The sequence below is a fragment of the Lipotes vexillifer genome, unplaced genomic scaffold (assembly GCF_000442215.2).
Source record: "Lipotes vexillifer unplaced genomic scaffold, Lipotes_vexillifer_v1.1 scaffold479, whole genome shotgun sequence".
NCBI classification, from domain to species: domain Eukaryota; kingdom Metazoa; phylum Chordata; class Mammalia; order Artiodactyla; family Lipotidae; genus Lipotes; species Lipotes vexillifer.
The window spans coordinates 1236005-1256407 of record NW_006796443.1 but is presented as its reverse complement, the minus strand read 5'-3'; the positions used below and the strand labels follow the sequence as shown (position 1 = coordinate 1256407).

At 38.7% G+C, this 20403-nt stretch overlaps 1 protein-coding gene across 1 annotated transcript in view; it reads left to right on the top strand.

The window, feature by feature from the left end:
• The window catches only part of VWA8 (von Willebrand factor A domain containing 8), a 368026-nt gene that overhangs the window by 153471 nt on the left and 194152 nt on the right, over positions 1 to 20403 (top strand). Inside the window, exons 19-20 of the mRNA XM_007468612.1 lie at positions 2565 to 2671; positions 9168 to 9239. Of these exons, the coding sequence (XP_007468674.1) occupies positions 2565 to 2671; positions 9168 to 9239 (179 nt within the window). The remainder of the gene's footprint in view (positions 1 to 2564; positions 2672 to 9167; positions 9240 to 20403) is intronic.

Sequence of the window (20403 nt, the reverse complement as noted above, 5' to 3'; positions counted from 1 at the left end):
GATGTTTTTAATAGTTGGGGCTACACCGAGATAAGAATTTGATGTTAAGGAAATAGGTGACATTTTTAGAGTAAAATTATAAATTCAACATACTGATGGATCTGGGTACAGATACGCAGAGCCAACTCAAAGAGACAGAATAACTCTGGGATTTGGAGATTCAGAGCATTACTTACTTGAATGGTTTAACGTATCCAAAGAAAGACTGCATCAGTCAGACTATAGATTGTTTAGTCTTGGCAACAGGCCAGTGTTAGCAGTCCCCATCTAAGCCTTGCATAGGAGGTAAGGAGCCTAAGTTAAGCAACTTTTTTTTTTTTTTCCCTCCGTACGCGGTCCTCTCACTGTTGTGGCCTCTCCCGTTGTGGAGCACAAGCTCCGGACGTGCAGGCCCAGCGGCTATGGCCCACGAGCCCAGCCGCTCCGCAGCACGTGGGATCCTCCTGGACCGGGGCACGAACCCGCGTCCCCCGCATCGGCAGGTGGACTCCCAACCACTGCGCCACCAGGGAAGCCCCTAAGTTAAGCAACTTTTGATTCATCTGGTCCCATTCAGTTTTAATATCATCTCTGTTGTAGAGAATTCATGTAATTCATTCTCCTTGTTCAGAGGATAAGTTTCACCGAAAAACCTTCTGATGAGGATTTGGCTTTCCACGCAAGGCCCCCTCCATATAAAATGCTGATATGGCAACCAGTGTATCATATAGTCTCTATGAAATTTGCAGTTTTCATTGCAATGTAATATTGCAGTTCTGGTTTTATATATCAGAATTTATGTATAGATCAAAATATATGTCTTTAATGTTCTCCTGAGAGTTAGGTTTGCCCTCAGTCATAATGATAAAATCGAGTTTTGAGCCTACCAGACTGAAGGCCTTGACAAATTTACCAAAATAATGCCATCCTATGAGATTTCTTAGAAGACAGCTAGCCAGCTTTCTCCCAAGAAAGTACTAGCTTCACCATTCTCTGAGTTCATTTCCCTTTTCTAGCCTGAAATTTTAGCAATAAACATTAGTTGAGTGAATTAAATCATCCTAAAGCACTACATGTACTGAATAGATATCCTCCATAAACTAAACTGTAGATGGTATCAAATGCTGTTTGAACCTGAAATCATGTGTGTCATCTCAACATACAAGTATGTAGTAAATTCACTGACGCAATCCTGGTCTTTCCCTTTACAGTTTTATATTGGATCTATTTCAGAGACCTGAAAGTAGTCAATAAATAGTAAATTCTCAGCACAGCAGTTCATGTTTTCCTTCCCTATAGAACTTGTGAGTAGAAGGAAAATGGCAAAGAAATATTGGAGGGAGAGGTCTACTGTGCTTTGGCAAATGTGTAGCACTCAGCAGTGATTAAACAGGGTGACAGTTTATTTTTAGCTCAGAATTGTTCACGGTACTCCATAGATGCAAATGTTGCTTTCTCTCCTTGTCTTTCAAAATGTTTTAGCACAAAAACAGCAATTTTCTTATTTGAAATAGGAGGAAAAAAAGATGGGTCAGTTGCTTAAGGCATTGTAATTGTCTGTCTGCTTGCTCGGGTATTTCCGCAGGATGGAATATTATTTAGAGTCCACATTGCAGAAAGAATATCGGACTATACTAAATTCTGTTTTTAGCTCTACCCATACTAGCTGGGTGATTTTAAGCAAATTATTTAATTTATGTTCTTCTTAACTTCCTCATAATTCTTGTCTCATTGTTAAGAGATTTCCATGAAATTATATGAGAAAACAATGAGCTGAAGCTAAGGTCCTCAGTGAATGATAGTTTCTATTATGGTCAGTACTACTACAAAACTACTACTATTATGTTATTATTATTGACCTTGGAATATGTCAGGTAGTGAGCATGTGTATCTCCTTACTGTAGGGAATACATGTGAGATATGTACCCTGACATAAATTTATTACTTAGTTCCCTGGCTTCAAGGAGCTCATATTCTATCCTAGACCAACTATTTAAAGCAAATAGGGGACAGTACAATAATTATTATCACAGAATAACTGTAGCACCTGTGGTGCATATTTGGAAGTAAAGATCTCCTGGACCATTCCTAAAAATAGTAATTTGAGAGGTCTGGGGTCAGTTGGTTCATCTATATTTTTAGCTAGAGCTCTAGGGGACTCTCCTATGGGGTTTTTCAATGGGTGGGTCCTAAAAAAAATTATATTCAAGGTACTTCAGAGCTTTCAAATGTATGTATTTTAGAGTTTCTGACCAAACAAGCTCATAAAGGTGGCTTGACTGAGTCTGGGTTTTTTTCCCCCTTCTCTTTTATATCTCTATGCTGTTTGCTACATACGTTGTTTTAAATAAAAGTTATTACATTTTAGAACATCTGAAGCCTTTTTGTAGAGATTTTAAGCTTTTTATGTAGTGCTATGATGTTTTATTACCACCTTCAAGCTTATTTCTTTTAGATGTTAGATGAAAATTCCTTGATGAGCCCACAAGGTATTAAAGATGCAGTATTGCATTCTATTTGGGCTGGACTTGGCTTCTCTGAGGACAGTGCTACCAGTAATTCTCTGTCCTGTGTGAAATGTTTAGGTGAAGTCACATCTGGATCTCTGAGGATTGGAGCTGTTAGTGCACCGATCTATAATGCCCATGAGAAAATGAAAGTGCCTGATGTTCTGTTCTATGACAACATCCAGGTAAGATCAGGACTTTGCATTCGTGGATATATCCCTCTTACATTGTGGTAATTAACCCCAATTCAAGTGAAACTGATGTTTATGTTTGTAATTTGCTCAGTTCAATTCAGATGATGCAGAATGAGGTGACAGTCAAAACATCTTTTATTAAGTCGTTGTAAAATTATAAACTCTTCCCAGAGTTACTTGAGAATTGGAAGAGTTGCTGCAATGATTAGAGTAATAAATATTAAATGCAGACATAACTATACTTTAATAAATAAAATAAATATATTATTAAATTAAAAACAAAAGGCACTAATATTCATCTTCTCTTTTGTGTTCCTGTTAAATCATTTCAAGTAATTCAAAAAGGGATGTGTCCTATGCATTCTTTTCCTCATGTTTCTTTCCTTTTCCCAAAAATTCCTAGTATTTTTCTAGTCTTTACTTTTTCTTATCTTTTTTTAAGAGAGGAGGATAGATAATTTTCCACTTGTAAACTAACCAATAATTATGAGATTCCACTAAGACACAGAAATAAGTGTGTACCCAGAAAGCTTTATTATAGATGTTCACTTTAATAAGAATTTTTTCCAGAGAAAATTACCCATAATATAAAAAGATATTTTCTTTTCCAGATTTTCTGTGAAGTGCTTATGTATTTATTTTATAATAAAAACCATATTTAAAATTTTCTCTAATATTTGGTCACTATTCTGCATGTAAATAATAATCCTACATTTACAAATTATGTTTGAAGAACTTCTACTTACCATTTTCACTATATTAAGGAATTAGAGAATTAAAGTAAAGAATTTTTTTATCTGCTATTTCCCAATCCTATTTGTTGTTCAATGGGTAACAGAATGTATATCCCTACATTATGTTAACAATAAAAGGTATCTCAGCAAATCCTTCTTTCTCAGTAAAAGTCTTGATTAAATGTTTTTGAAATCTGTCCAGATTATAATTATCTATGACATAGCAAAAGGCATAACCTGAATTTGCTTTGTATTCTTCATTCTATGGGCCATTAACTAATATTGGTTTTATTTTTCTTCCAGAGCATTAATGCTCTTATACAAGCAGTGGACAAATGAACAGAAAATAAGGTTACTTATAAGACACAAAGTAATAACGAACCTTGCCTGTCAAAGACAAAAACATGATGGCAAGGAAAATGTAATATTTTCAAGCATTTATGGTATCACACTCTGTTCATGTATTAGAAAGGCATAAAGAAAAAAGAATCAGGGAGATTTCTCTGGTGGCACAGTGGTTAAGAATCCGCCTGCCAATGCAGGGGACACGGGTTCGATCTCTGGTCCGGGAAGATCCCACATGCTGCGGAGCAACTAAGCCCGTGTACCACAACTACTGAGCCTGCACTCTAGAACCCGCGAACCAAAACTACTGAAGCCCGCACGCCTAGAGTCCCTGTTTCACAACAAGAGAAGCCACCGCAGTGAGAAGCCTGAACACCACAGCTCAAGAGTAGCCCCCGCACGCAGCAACGAAGACCCAACGCAGCCATAAATAAATAAATAAATAAGAATCAGGAAACTTTGTCATAAGTGACAGTTTGAAAAACTCCGTGGCAACAAAGGTTGAAAAGACTTTCCAGCGTATAAAAATGTAGGAAATTCAGTAGCAGGGAGGGCCATTTTACCCTTGAACACAGTGTCTGTTGCCATGGTGTTTGTGACATAGACGTTGAGGACAGCAGGGCTGCTGTGATCTTTACACAGTGGCCCTGAGGGATTTTCTGCAGCCTGTCTCCAAACGTACCTTCTCTTCATAAAGCATTATGAATTAACCATTAATGAAAAATTCTAGCTGTACCAATTCTAGGAATGGTGGCTTGATTAAATTTGCTTGTTGCATATATTATTATTGCATATTATTATTGCGTTTTATGTTGCACTTCACCTTTGAAACAGTAGTCTTCAGTGCCTCTAGAGTATTTAGGTGCTTCTATACCATCTTGTTCTATACCCTGTGGTCCCCTTGCCACACCGTGTTGTAATTGATTTTTTTTTTTTTTTTTTCTTGCGTTATGCGGGCCTCTCACTGTTGTGGCCTCTCCCATTTGCGGAGCACAGGCTCCGGACGCGCAGGCTCAGCGGCCATGGCTCACGGGCCCAGCCGCTCCACGGCATGTGGGATCTTCCCGAAACGGGGCACGAACCCGCGTCTCCTGCATCGGCAGGCGGACTCTCAAGCACTGCGCCACCAGGGAAGCCCTGTAATTGATTTTTAAAACGTATTTTCCACACTACTAAGATAAAGCCTGTTGTGGCTGTTTTAATTTTGTGTCTCTAGCAAATAGCACAGTGCCTGGCACATAGTGACTGTTGAATAAATATGTGTTGAGTGAATTTATGAAAGAAGGAAAAAGATTTTGAATGTTCATAATTAGGAGTATTATTTTTTATTATATCTGTCATGAAGGAATTATAGATCAGTGCACTAACAGCTCCAGTCCTCAGAGATCCAGATATGACTTCACCTAAACATTTCACACAGGACAGAGAATTACTGGTAGCACTGTCCTCAGAGAAACCAAGTCCAGCCCAAATAGAATGCAGTACTGCGTCTTTAATATCTAGTGGGCTCATCAAGGAATTTTCATCTAACATCTAAAAGAAATAAGCTTGAAGGTGGTAATAAAACATCATAGCACTACATAAAAAGCTTAAAATCTCTACAAAAAGGCTTAAGATGTTCCAAAATGTAATAACTTTTATTTAAAACAAAGTATGTAGCAAACAGCATAGAGATTAAAAAAGAGAAGGGGAATAAAACCCCAGAACTCAGTCAAGCCACCTTAACACTTGCAGTAGTAAGGAGGAGAGATTGGAAGAAAGAGAGATTAATAGCCTCTTAAGCCTAATGAGCTTTAGATTTGAAAAACTTTTAAAAAATATCTACCATGTGTCAAACCTTTCTTAATATAGTAATTAAAACACACACACACACACACACACACACATACATACATACATACATACATACATACATACATACATACATACATACATATCCAGGGCTCAAGTTGCCAGATTCTGTCAAGGGAAAAAAGCAAGCAAGTACACGTGGTTACTATAGAGCGTGATGAAAGTACGCACAGGTTACTGTGGTAGCATTGATGAGGTGATGGTCCCAGATTGGAGTGATCCTGGAAAATGAGTTCACTAGGCAACGTTGAGAGAGAGTCTCAGGCAGAGACACTAGCATTTGCAGAGACGTGGCTATGTGAGAGTGTAGATTATTCAGGGAGCTACATCTAATTAATTGTCATGGCCAGAGCTGAGATTCAAATGGAAGTGACAAGAGATGAGGCTGATGAGTTAAAAGGTCAGATTATCTGGACCTTTTGCTAATTGAGGAATTTGGAAGCTATTCAGAAGTGAGGAAGCCGTTGAAAACTTTGAAGCACATTTGTACTTTTGTTAACTTTGCATTCATTCTTTAATATTGTCTATGAGTTGGAACAAAGGCAGAGAGGGACTAGTTAGGAGGCTGTTTCGATAGTCCAGGTGAACCTTATGAAGGATCTGAACGAAGGCAGTGATAGTGGGGACACAGTGGAGGGGACACATTGCAGGGCTATGTAGGAGGTAGGTAGAGTCAATGGAACTTTGTGTTGGATGAAAGTCAAAGAGGCTTCCTCATGGAGCACATAGTCTGCTGGAAAAGTAAGCAGAAGAGTGAAGAGAAAAAGATTCTACATTGCGCCCGTGATTGGAACACACAGTAGGAGAGTGATGGGGGATGAGACTGAGACTACATCAAAAAAATAAGGAGTGACCCTTGTTCCGAAGGTATTAGGAGTCATTTAAGGAATTTGGCGGGGGGGAAGTGACTAGAATATTTTCCTAGTGTTTGTGAACAGAGAAGTGACTGTCAGTACTGTGGAGAGCACATTGACTCAAGGAGAGACTGAAGTCAGAGACGCCACATTGGCTGATAAAAATCTAGGCCAGACATGATAAAAACCTAAATGAAAGCTGTGGGGATGGAATAGAATGGGTAGATACAGTGGGCTTTTAGGTGGCTGAATGGCTTAGACTTGGTGTTTAATTGGCTTTTGATAAGGGCCAACTGAGATGGACAAGAAGATGATGATGATCCCTATTAATTGGGATAAGAAGTACAGGATAAAGAATGAAGCTGAGGAGAAAGGAATGAGTCAAGTTTTGGAGGTGATGAGTTCGAGGAGACTGGGAAATAGCTAGCATAGTTCGATAGTTGCTCAGAAATACGGGGCTGGAGTCAAGAAGAAAAGTCTTGCTGTTGAAGATCAGTGTAAAGTTGGTGGTTGAAGCCGTGGAATGGATGAGAGGATTTAGGGAGAGCAGGGTCAGAAGTAACTCGTTGAGCGCTGATGTGTGGGTCCCCAACTCTGCACATAGCCCTCCCTCGCCTGGTGGGTGCCCATGTACAAGTAGGCAGAAACTGCTCTGCCCTATACTGTGACCCCCCAGGAAAGCATGTAACAAGGTAGTGAAAGAGAACAAAAGAAGGAAGAAAATCAATATTTAAGGATCTGCTACCTAAAGAAGATACAAAAGACCACAGAGAGAAATTGTTAGAGAGGTAAGAGGGAATCAGGAGAGAGACACAGCTGGGAGAGAAGACTTTTAAGAAATTGTCTATGGTACCAAGTGGGACAAGAGGTTAAGGAAAGAATTACATAGGCCGTGACCTTAGCCTTAGCTAATGTTTGTTGACTTGAATAACTTAGATGCAATGAGGGCATGAAGTAGAAGGACATGAGAAAAAGTTAAGAAGACTACAAGTATAGTTTAGATTATTTTTCAGTGTTTACATTGCTTTTTTACCTGCTCTCTAGGCGCTTATTCCAACTTTCCTATCTGTTCTTCATGCATATTAGCCCAGGCATTTCTGGAAGAACTTAATGTTGTCTGGAACTTGGCACTGATTTTTCATCTTACTTAGAAGGAAGAGGTCTACAGACCACATTATCACAAGAACCCAGATTAAAAGAATGTTCTAGGGACTCCCCTGGTGGTGCAATGGTTAAGAATCTGCCTGCCAATGCAGGGGACACGGGTTCGATCCCTGATCCGGGAAGATCCCACGTGTCGTGGAGCAACTAAGCCTATGTGTCACAGCTGCTGAGGCCTGTGCACCTGGAGCCCGTGCTCCATGGCAAGAGAAGCCACTGCAATGAGAAGCCCGTGCATGGCAACGAAGAGTAGGCCCCCGTTCACTGCAACTAGAGAAAGCCCGCACGCAGAGACGAAGACCCAACGCAGCCAAAAATAAACAAACAAATAAATAAGTAAATAAATTTATATTAAAAAAAAGAATATTCCAGGGCTCCCCTTTAACTAGGATAACCATGTACCCTCCCTCATTTGCTTAAGATAGTCCCTGTTTACATTTGTTGTTCCAGCATATTAATAACACCTCTTTTTGTTCTAAAAAGTATTCCAGAATGGAATACTTCAAGCCTTGTTAAAACTTGTTAAACGTTGTTAAAACTCCAGTTCCATGGTTTATCTGCAAGCAGTTTTAAAAAATTTAAATTACCAAGATAAACATTAAGGAATACTCATCTGTTCTTGAAGGCGGGAAAAAACTTTCTCAGTTTTTCTGAAAAAGAAACTCTGAAGGGAAGCATTGCTTAATGTGGCAAGAAAAAGGAAAATATTCTAGATGTCAAAAAATTCATAAACCAAGTTAAAAAAAGAAAAGTGAATGGCAAACTAGAAAAATATCTGCAGCATATATGAGATAGAAAAGGTCAATTTGCCTTTTTTACAAATAGAGAACTACAGTAAGTACTTATGAGACCATTATTGTTTTGATACAGAAAACCAAGAGAAAGTAATAGGGACATTAACTGTTCTGGGATATAGCTCTCCCTTCAACTCCCAGATGAGCCTTTGTGACCTACTTATGATTGTCCTATTTTTCAAGATATAAAAGAGCAATGTAATTTCCTCTGTGCCTATTGTGCACAGCTTTAATCTTGTTCTTTGATTGTATTGTGTCATGATTTGAATTTAAAAATATGAAAGTGAATAATATATTTTTAATTCTAAAGCTGTATATACTTTGAAGGTAATGGTTAAGAAGAAGAAAATGTAAAATGTTGCACGGAAATCTCCAATTATTTTAGAAAGCCTTTGTATATTCGCATTAGTGTTAATTTAAATATTATATTAAATTATAAGCCAACACTGCATAGTACAATAGCTGAAAAATATTTGAGTTGAATCATAAAAACTCTTTGAAATACGTATTGGTCAGTGGTTGAGTCTTGCTAAGGGGGACCATTTCAGGTTTTCAATATCAGTGACCAAGTTGGTTATATAACTTATTTATAACCACAGCATTACTTTTAATTTTTTTTAATAATCAAATTGAGTATTGTCTATTATAATAGATGTTTTACTTTCCATGAAGATATCTTTATAGTTAACTTTCTTATTTCACCTTGATTATTCAAAACACAATTAACCTCTAGTTGTTTTTCCTCTAGCACATGATAGTGATGGAAGATATGCTCAAAGACTTTCTTCTTGGAGAACACCTATTATTGGTTGGGAACCAGGTGAGTTATGGCTGGAACTCAGGTACTAATGAATAAATGATAGTAGCAGTTTAAAAGCAGTAAGTTTCTTTTCCTTGTTGGAGTACGTTTTTAGAAATGATTTTTTCCCCAGTTAAATGACTAGTTGAATTAAACAACAAGGGTCTTCTACCTTCTAAACCTTAGAATTACCTTATACGTATCTGCTCTTCTTTCCCACGTCTGTCACCCTAGCCCAACTCGTCATCACCTATCACCTGGATTACAGCCGTGGTTTCCTAATATAGCTTCACCCCAACCTTACTTTCACTGTGACCTACTCTCCACTCTGCAGCCAGATTGATACTTGTGAAAATAAAATCTAAGTTTCTCTTTTTTTGCTTAAATTTGCTCCCCATCGCCCTTAGGTGTAGGCTTGGCTCCCTCCTTTCTTGCATTTGGTGTTAGCTTGAGCCACTCTGAACTTCTTTCAGTTTTTTTTTTTTTTTTTTTCGGTACGCGGGCCTCTCACCATTGTGGCCTCTCCCGTTGCGGAGCACAGGCTCCGGACGCGCAGGCTCAGCGGCCATGGCTCATGGGCCCAGCCTCTCCGCGGCATGTGGGATCCTCCTGGACCGGGGCACGAACCCATGTCCCCTGCATCGGCAGGCGGACTCTCAACTGCGCCACCAGGGAAGCCCCCTCTTTCAGTTCTTATCTCCCCTCTGGTCCTTGGTGCCTGCTCTTCTCTCTGCCTGGAGCACTCCTAGTCCCCTTCCCACACCCCTTTTCTCTAACTCCGGGACATGTTCTCTTGCCCCTAGCTTTTAGGTTTCCCTGCTTCTACATAACTTCCTTCCATCTCTCCATCATCACACTCGTATGTTACTGTATTTACATGTAGAATGACTATCTTCCCAACTTGTCTATTTGCCCATCAAGGGCAGGGACCATGGTTCTGTTGCTCATCTCTGTGTCCTCAGTTCCTGGCACAGTGCTTGCTGCTACATAGTAGATATTGAATGTGTTTATGGAGGGAGTGGATGGACATTTTATATCTAGAGGCTTCTGATAATTTTCCTCAATGAAATTAACAGACTCATAATGAACAGCACCTTTGGTTTTTTTAATTAGTTTGAAATTAAGGATAGCAAGCTTTCAGAAGAAGTTTGGTCTTTTTGTTTTTTAACTTATAAAAACAATACGTATTCTTTATTTAGTCCCTCAAACTTACAAAAAAAATTTTTTTTTTAAATAAAAAAGGGCCAATTGAGTGGTTTACTGGTTGAGTTCACAGGCTTGGATGTTAGCTGGCTAGAGGTCCAATTGCAACTCTTTCACAGATGGCTGTGACTTTGGGCAAATTGCTAATCTTACTAAGGCTCAGTCTCCTGATATCTAACCTAGGAATGCAACTCATGTGCTCGCTGTTGGGCTAATGTATGGGTCACATGAAATAATGCATGGAAAGCACTTCACACAGTCCCTGGCTCATGATAGGTGCTCAGTTAGAATTAGATCTGTGTGTCACTCTGTTGTTAAAAAGGACTTTATTACTCTGTTTTATTTTTTTCTGAACAAGAATTAAAGGGTGAACAATAGAGTATTCATGGTCTTTTTTCCACTATTTAAAAAGTCCTGATGAGTCTATGTACCAGAGTGGGAGGCTGAAAATCAGTTAACAGTCCAGTATTCAGTACTTGATATTGAAGCCCAGGAGGTCAAGTTCTCATCTGACTCTGAAAACTGATGACTCTCATCTCACTTTGCAGAATGATGGCTTCATAGCCCAGAGTACCTCACAAACTTTTTATAAGTCGTTAAACCCTGGTATACTCAGTGTGTCTTTTTCAGGTCTTCTGATGTTATTTGAATTGCCTTAGACACAGTCTGCTGGCATCTCAACAGCTGCAGACCAGAGAGTAGACCAAGAGAGTAGGCAAAGAAAGTAGACCAAGAATACACAGAGCTGGGGCTTGAGGAATAATTTTTGCTGAGGAGCAGGCTTTCAAAAGGAAGGTCCCTAGGGGTCAAGTTATGATGTTCAAGCAGCTTTGAAATATCCTAGATGATACTGATGTCCTTGGGGTTTAGTGGGTGGGATACAGAAGGAGTTTCCTGGTAAAGACAGGGTTTACGTTTGAGTTAGATAATAGAGTCAGGGTTTCACAAGAGTTGTCTAGGTTGAAAGGTTAAAGTTAGAGCCTAGCCAGTAACCAGAGAGACAGGGAGAACATTCTAACCCCTGGGGGCTGGGGAGAGCTATACAGGATGAGGGCTGAGGTGGAGCAGAGGATTGCTTCTTCTTTATGATAAACTAAAAAGAGGCTATGAAAGTGCTTTGAAAGTACTCTAGAGTGCTGTACAAATGTCGATGTGAAATCCAGTATGCTACCTCTAGTCTATTTCGAGTCCCAAAGAAGAGAACAAGACACTAGGGCAAAGGGCTAGGCATTGGGTGGAGCAAAGATCAGCTCCCTCTCTACACATACGTGGCGGGACCGCAGCATCCGGTGAGGGTGGGAGATCCCACTGGTTTTCAGGCTTGCGTAGAGTTGCCTAAGGAACCTCTGGGTAGAGCCTGCAAAAGATGCTCAGGAGGTGCAAGGCAGGAGGCAGGGACTTCACACAAACGTCGTCTGTCAGTCAATGCTGTCACAAACCCTGCCTGTCGTCAGCAGATCAGTGTCTTGCCTTCTTTTACCCCTAGTCTGTCACCCTCCACTTTGGAGAAACAGAAAAATTGAAAAGTGGAGATTGTATACATTATAAATTTGCTACACTTAGCTGGCGTTTTTCATGGCAGAAAGCTTTTTTATCCTTTCATTATAAACCTCTAAGACACTGATGGTCTTAGATTTTATAAGTAAATTCTGCTACCTGTGTCCATAAAATTATCTAGTGAAAAAGTCTAAGTCTTTTAGGCTATCATTTGATGTCTTCCATTGTCTCATCCCACTCCGCTTGCAGCCTCGTGTCTCATTTCTCCCCTGAAATTCATGTCCTCAGATAAACACTCTGTTTTCCAGATACCTTCTTATCAGTGTTATATTTTAACCTTTGATTGTCACCAGCGTGCTCTCTTCTTTCTCCCATCTTTGCCTATTGAAATCCTTGCAGTCTCAGAGGGCAGTGTGATGTCGTGGAAAAGCAGAAAGCTGGGAACCCAGAGATCTATCTTCCTGTGCAGATTTTTCAACTCTGTATGTGATATTGGATAGATTGCTATTCCTCCTTAAAGGGCTTTGTCTTTTTTCTTTTCTTTCTGTTTCTTATCTGTAAAATGATAGGATTGGAATGGGTGTTTTCTAAGGTCCCCCTGGCTGTAATATTCCATAATATGCTTCTTTAATAAAGTCTTCCTGAACACTTCAGCCTGAAGGTTTGGCCTCATTCTCTGAACTCTTACAGCACATCATTTGTAGATTTCTTTTGAATTCTGTCAGACTTATGCGTCCACCTGCCACCTCTCTACTGAAAAGAGAGAGCCCCTTTATAAGTCTTAGTTATTTTTGCAACCTCCCTGATGCCTTGCATACAATAGACATTCAACAAATATATTTTAGAGGACTGCCTAGAATAAATTTCTAATGAGTAGCCAAAATGATTTAGAAGTAATATGAATTTAAAGTTTAGGCTTACTTGGTTTATTTTCAGGAGATTCTAAGACAAATTGACTGAATTTCTTATTCAGTAAATTTGCAACTGTTTGGTGAAGGAAACAGTGAATAAGACAGAATCTAGGGAGTAAGAGAAAATACTTAAGTGGCCCAGACAACTGGGTATGATTATATTACTGATGGGATCTGATAAGAGACTGGCAGCATTATCACTAGGACAGAATAATGAAACACTAATTATTTAATTTTTCTAATAATAATTAAGTGCTAATTAGTATTTAGCTAATTAGATGAGATATAACTTTGCACATACTTACATTTACCAAGTCAGCGAGTGAAAATTGGATTTAAGGTGGCTGGTTAAAATCTAAATAGAACTCTGAGTGCTTTAGCCAACTTCAGTTCCTTTCAAACTTGTTTTCAAACACTAACATCTGTGTTAAGATATGAACAAGATTCTATGGTTAGACTTATATTTTTTCCCAGCTTTATTGAGGTAGAATTGACAAAAAAAAATGTATTTAAAGTGTACAACGTGATGATTTGATATAACCATACATTCTGAAAGGATTCCCCCCATCAAGTTAATTAATATATCCATCACCTCACATATTTACCTTTTTTGTGTGAGAACATTTTACGGTCTTAGCAAATTTCAATTATACAATACAGTGTTATCAACTGTAGGTACCATGTTATACTAATATATAATATAATGATATATATTACTAATATATATATTATATAGCATATATATATATATATATATATATATATATATATATAACTAATATATCCTCAGACCTTATTCACCTTATAAGTGAAAGTTTGTACCCTTTTACTAACCTCTCCCTATTTCCTCTACTGCTCAGACCCTGGCAATCACTTTTCTACTTTGTCTCTATGAGTTCAACCTTTTTTTTTTCTTTTTAAGATTCCACATATAAATGATACCATGCAGTATTTGTCTTTCTCTATCTGGCTTATTTAACTTAGCATAAGGGTCATTACGGTTAGACCCTTGATTGCTTCCATTTGGTGTGTATGAGGGGGAAGGAGCCACCTGTAGTATTTGCTAGCAAATGCAGAGCAAGTACCCCACAGAGATGTGTTTTTCTAAGGACTGGTATGCAGTTATGTGCCCTCTTTTTCCCCGTGCTTTCCTCTGAGTCCTGATCATCTAGGAGATATCTTTTTCAGGAGTGTGTACTTTTGAAGTCATAGTAACTCAGGTCCTCCATCGATACCTTTGAAAACACCCTACTTTATTTATCAGTGGTATTTCAGTACCTTAATATCTTACACACCTTCTCATCTTCACCCTTTATCCGTCTTGTGAACCAAAACAATGAAAAAGGAAAAACACCAGGTAGTGAAGCTACAGTAAGTAGCTGTAAGTTAAGGTCTACTGATGCTCAGCTGTCACGGGGTAGTGTCACTGGTGTTTTCCCTCAAATGAAAAGTGACAACCATCTGGGAGAACACCTATTTCAATTACATGATTTAGTTTGAAACTAAGTAAACCATTTGTAGCAATTGATCAGGCTCCTTTTCTCTTTCTAAAACATTACATGATGACTATTCAAAAAAAAAACCCCAAAACAAAAAAACAAGTCAGTTAGAATTGAAGGTTTGGGGATTAAATATTGGCAGAGAAGCCAGTAGTGGGTTGTTACAATTATACAATAAAGTGTAATGAATGCTGTTAATACAGACTGTCTGTAGATTGATACAGTTTACCCATCCTTCTGTTTGAAAACTAAAAACTGGCTGAAGTTCATGAAAGAAACTTTTCAATAGTCGAAGTTGTCAATTTAGAGATGTTTTGAAAGATTGCTGTTACCAGTAGCAACTTTTACAATGAGGAAATAAAAGGGAATAAGTGTTGATTTTGAGGTACCTCAAGGTTTATCATCTTTATTGAGCCAAATCCCATCTTTTCTTTCCATCTAATACTATCTTTTCTAAGGATCTTTAACGTTAGACAAGGTTTCATAACAGTTGGGAAGCTAAAAACAAGTCTATAAAATCACTTACCATAGCAAAATAAAGTAGGCCACATCTTTTGGTGAAATAAAATTATTTCTTTTAATCTTTTCAATTTTCTTTGTGGGATGTTATGGCACAGTACATCGACCCTCCAGTAAATGAAGCAGAATTGCTGCCTGTCAGCCAAAAGGGATAGGGTGCCCTGAAATTACACGTTTGATGCTCCCTAAGTATACAATGCTTCATATCGTAGAACCACTTTAGTATGCTGCTACATGCATTATTTTCTACTTACTGTAATTATAACATTACATGTACCTTTCATGCAATTAAAAGTTTCATGCTGGCTTTTTAAAAAAATCATAGCATGACTTTCTATTTATTTCAGCTTTACTGACAGGGAAAAAGGAGAAATGGCTATTTACTTTCAAGCCAGTCATGCTTTTTTTGTCACAACTCTACTCAAGAATAAGCTTTCTTCCTCCCCGTATCTTATTTTCTTTTGATTTGCAGAGCTATATTCTATTTGATATACAAAGTATTTGTTGTGAATATTTTGGGTTATAGATTCAGCTTATAGGTGCATAATGTTTTTGTTGTTTAAAAACTCCTTAAGAGGGCTCCCCTGGTGGCGCAGTGGTTGAGAGTGCACCTGCCGATGCAGGGGACACAGGTTCGTGCCCCGGTCCCGGAAGATCCCACATGCCGCGGAGCGGCTGGGCCGGTGAGCCATGGCCGCTGAGCCTGCGCGTCCAGAGCCTGTGCTCTGCAACGGGAGAGGCCACAACAGTGAGAGGCCCGCGTACCGCAGAAAAAAAAAACTCCTTAAGAATAAACCTCTGTTTCTGAATAAGAATACTTAAGTTTTGAGAGGCAGTTGCATTTTATCAGATACTTGAAGGAAGACATATTTTAGTAATGTGGCGTTCTAAAATGCTCAGGTACCCCCCTTACGTAAGAATTATTTTTAAAATATATAGTATTTGTTTTAAGAAATGAAAATTTAATCATCTGCATATAATGTTTCCTGATTTCTGATGTTAGACAAATTGCAAAGCAAGTCATCAGAATTTAATTTATATTTAATGAGGCACAACCAATAATTCACAACTACTTCTACATGAATATAGTCCAATAATTTGCCAGATTTGTCAAGCTTTTTGGGTTTTTTTTCCATTTTAAGCGAGGCCTTTGTATCATTTTACCAGATAATAGCACTCTGGTGAAATTTTTATACTTAAACTGTCCTTGTATTCCACAGTCTATATTTTTTACCTTTACCAAAATTCTCATATATTTTGTCTTCCTTAAAAAATAGTCAGCTCTGGCTGATTTTCATAGGGGAGGCCTTCTCTGTCTGACTTTCATGTACTTTATGTTTCTAGAGTACTGATTCTTCAGGTACTCCTTCCAATTCCATGGCACTTTCTGACCTATCAGCAGTGAGATAAATCTTAGAAAGCAACTCTTAATTTTATGAATATTTTCCTGCTAAAAGTTGAAAGTGGCTTCCCCTTGCCTATCAGATAAAATCTGTCTCATAGGGAGACACTCAAAACAACCTATGACCTGGTTCCGAACTTCTTGTATAGCTCTAGTTCTTCCAGATCAGAGTTTCTTAGCCTCCCTAAGTATACTATGCCCTTTCGTTCTCCCAGCCATTTTCCATATTGTTTGTTTCATGTGGTGCTTCTTCCCCTCATCTTTGCCTGTGAAAATCCTACAGTTTTCAAGAGCTCGGATTTCTTTCCTCTATGAAGCCTGTCTTAGACACCTCCGAATAGAAATAATCTTGTTTTCCTCTGAACGTTTATAGTATTTTATCACTATCTAATTCATCTTTCTTTGAAGGTTGTTGCGATTTTTTAATTTCATCTATAATTGAATTACAAATTTCTTATGAACAAGGATTAAAAATAGTCATAATTGTTATGTTTTACAGTTTCCAATATACTTTTAAAAATCATTTCATTTAGTTCTACAGCAACGCTTTGGGATAAATATTTTTATTTTCCATACTTTACAAATAAGCAGACTGAAACTCAAGAGGTTAAAATATTTGCTCAAGATCACATAGCTAGTTAATGATTGAGTTAGGACTCAGATCTCCAAAGCTCATGCATTTTTTTTACCATACCACACTAACTCTTATACTAGTAATACAACAGCAACAATAATAGTGTATAATAGCTCACTTATGTTGAGTGCTTATAATAGGCCAGGAACTATGCTTTTACATACAGAGTACAGGGAATTTTAAAATTTTCTATTATGAAATTTTTTAATATATTCTATAAAAGGTAGGGTATATAATGAAGTCCTTTGTACTCATAACTTAGTTTCAACAATTATCAGCATTTTGTTCATCTTGATTTATCTGTATTGAGCATATTATCTATATGTTATCTTTTAATACATCATTCTTTTATATAATGTATTTTTCTTATAGTAGCTCAGTTTTTATCTCTAATATAATCACAATCCCATTATTACACTTAACAAGTTAATAATGACCCCTTAATATACTCTGATGCCCTATTTTCAGTTTTCCTCAGTTATCTCCAAAGTGTCATTTTACAGTTGGTTTGTTTCAATCAGCATCCAAACAAAGCATGATCATTGCATGTAGTTGATGTACCTCCTGAGTCCCTTTGAAAGTTGAAAGATACATTCTCCTGTTCTCTTTATCCTTAGAGGTATTGTTTTGTATCCTTTCTCAAACCTCTTGCTATGAAGTTGCCTGCATTTGCAATATGGAAATTCTTTGCCGTGTGGTACATTCTCTCTAACATTCAGTTTATCTGTCCAGTGTTTCTTAGTGAATATTTTTCTTGCCTCTGTTCTGAATTTGTGTATTACTTTTGTAGACACATTGATTTTTTTTCCCCACAGTATGTTATGGATGCTTTGGTCATACCTCATGACCAGACTAGCAAGGAATATATCTTTGCCATTTACAGCAACACATTATTTCAAAGGGACATTGCAGGGAGGTGGATTTTATTATTCCTGTTTGAAAAGGAAGTTTTGACTTTGCCAGGGAACTTTATAAGTATGTTTAAAGCCATGCAAACTGGTAGTGCAATTGAAAAGCGTGTTGTTTTGTCTGACTTCCAGGTACCATTTTTTGAATCTGTTACAGAGAAACCCATTTATGGAAATGTTTGGGATTGTGTACTATTTAGTTTTAATTTTTTTCTGATTATATAACTAATGCATGTTCACTGAGAGAATTTGGAAAATAAGAAACTTCCAGTGAGTCATAAAGCAGTGACCTCTCATTTTGTTACTGGATTAAAGAATATTAGAATAAGATAGTGTTTAGAGATCAGCTTGTCTAGGACCCCTTTATTCAAATGAATAAAGATGGTGGTAGAAACCTGCACCTGAGACAGATTAAGGAGGGATTATTGTCTGAGTCCCCCAACTGCTAGTATAGTGAGTGTATTTTCAGGCACTTTGGACAAAGAATTAGAAGTTTCAACGTTTGATGGAATTTTTTTTTTTTTTTTTTTTTTGCGGAATGTGGGCCTCTCACTGTTGTGGCCTCTCCCGTTGCGGAGCACAGGCTCTGGACGTGCAGGCTCAGCGGCCATGGCTCACGGGCCCAGCCACTCCGTGGCATGTGGGATCTTCCCGGACCGGGGCACGCACCCATGTCCCCTGCATCGGCAGGCAGACTCTCAACCACTGCACCACCAGGGAAGCCCAATGGAAATTTTATGGTTATAAAAAAGCAGCCGCAATTTATTTCTCCTGATTTTGTTGTAATGTTAGTTTTCTCATTGTTATTTTTGACTGCAGTTGGTATTTGTTGATGATATCCATACAGTAGCTTTTCTAAAAGGAAAATTAGGACCCTATGAAAAAAGTCTTTAAGTATTATACAAACTGAGCTATGAAAGTTATTGAAGAATTAGGGGGAACTGGAAGGAAGGCCCAAACGTAAGAGGCTTCAGAGAGCATGAGGGAAAGCTGAACACCGGCTGTGGCAAACACTCACTTGGTGTCCGTTTCAAAAGTTACTGCAGAAGAAAAGTTCCAGCTTGACTTCCTCACCTCCCTCCTGAACCTTGGATACCCAACAGGGAGTTCCTGGACACATGTTTTAGACTATTTTATAATCTTGGAGTAACTGATCTTTGACTCCACGACATTAGCCTATAAACTCTCATGTAAAGCAATTCAGGGAGGCTACCTCCTGACATTCTGTTTTGCCATATAGTGAAAGAGAAAACAGCCCAATCTTTTAAGTCAGAGTGGATTTGCCTTCAAAATCCCATTGTGTGCAGGGTCTTAATTGCTTAGAACTTAAGTTTGCTTTTCTCTAAAACAGGAGCATTACCTCCTACTGACATGGCTGGCTTGAGGATTTGAGTGGTAAAGCACTGAAAGGGCATGTATGCGTATAGCAGCGGGCTCCATAAATGTCAGTTTCCTCCTCTTTGTTGACACAAAGGGAACAGAATGTTCCTGAAAGAGGTTTCTACCCCCTTTAGCAAGAGCACATCATACAACAGCCATTTCCTTTTCGTCCCTTCTTTCCTCAAATGTTAATAGTTATTACCTGCAGGTTACATGTGTGTGCCGGTGAGAGGGACACGGAAGAGGGCCGATCCCGGCCGCAAGGAGTGTGTCTTTCTGCCGAGGCACCTGACACATTACTAAGGTACAGTGTGGTGAGGCCTGTGAAAGACAGTGGTTTAGGGACGCGAAGAGGACACCATGCTGGTACTCCGAGTTGAAGGAGAGAAAGCATTGGGAGAGTCAGGCAAAGCTTCAGAGAAGCTGGGACATATCATCAGAACACTAAGAAGTGAGTGGAAGATTGGCAGAGAGATGGGGAAAGGCAGCCTAAATGAGTCAGAAAAAACAACCACAGCAAAGAAGCAGCAGCACAAAGGTTCTGGAGACGGCTGGCTGCTGTTTGGGTGAGACTTGGCAGAGGGCCAGCATGGCATGCTTGCAAGTTCATCTGCTGTGAGGGATCCTTCAACATTTCCATCCCAGGACAATTACTCTTAGCCCAGATCCCACCCCTAGACCCATTTCCTCTTGTCTGCTCTCCGTTCCTCTTTAGCCCTTTTCTCTTACTCTGCTCCTTGCCCACCTTGACAAGATATGGATAGACTTCCCAGTCCTGTATCTTCTAGTCCAGGAAGGCAAGCTCTTTTTCTTTACAGGATTTTACTTCTGATCTCTCTGAGGAAACAGGGTGACTGAAATAATGAGCCTGAGAACATTGAAAGAGTACCAGAATCTTTCAGAGTTCTTGAAGTCATGTCTCCGATCCTTTCTCTCCCAGAAGCTGGAAGCAGGTTTACCTCCTGTCCTCGTGTCTGTGGGGCTGAATATAGCCCTTCTTCCTCCTAACCCTGTAAAGGGCCGTGTGACTCCTACCTCTGTGAAGGTCCTTCTTTCTAGTATGTTGTCACAAAGAACACAATGGGATGGAACGGTAATGATAACAGTAAGCGTCATCCTTATGAGACAATTTGTAGTTTTTAGAATCTCTCATTCTACAGGTTGCTTCTCCCTTTTTAAATTTTCACTCACTAAATATTTTCCTCAGTAAGAGTCAATTATGGGCTTCCCTG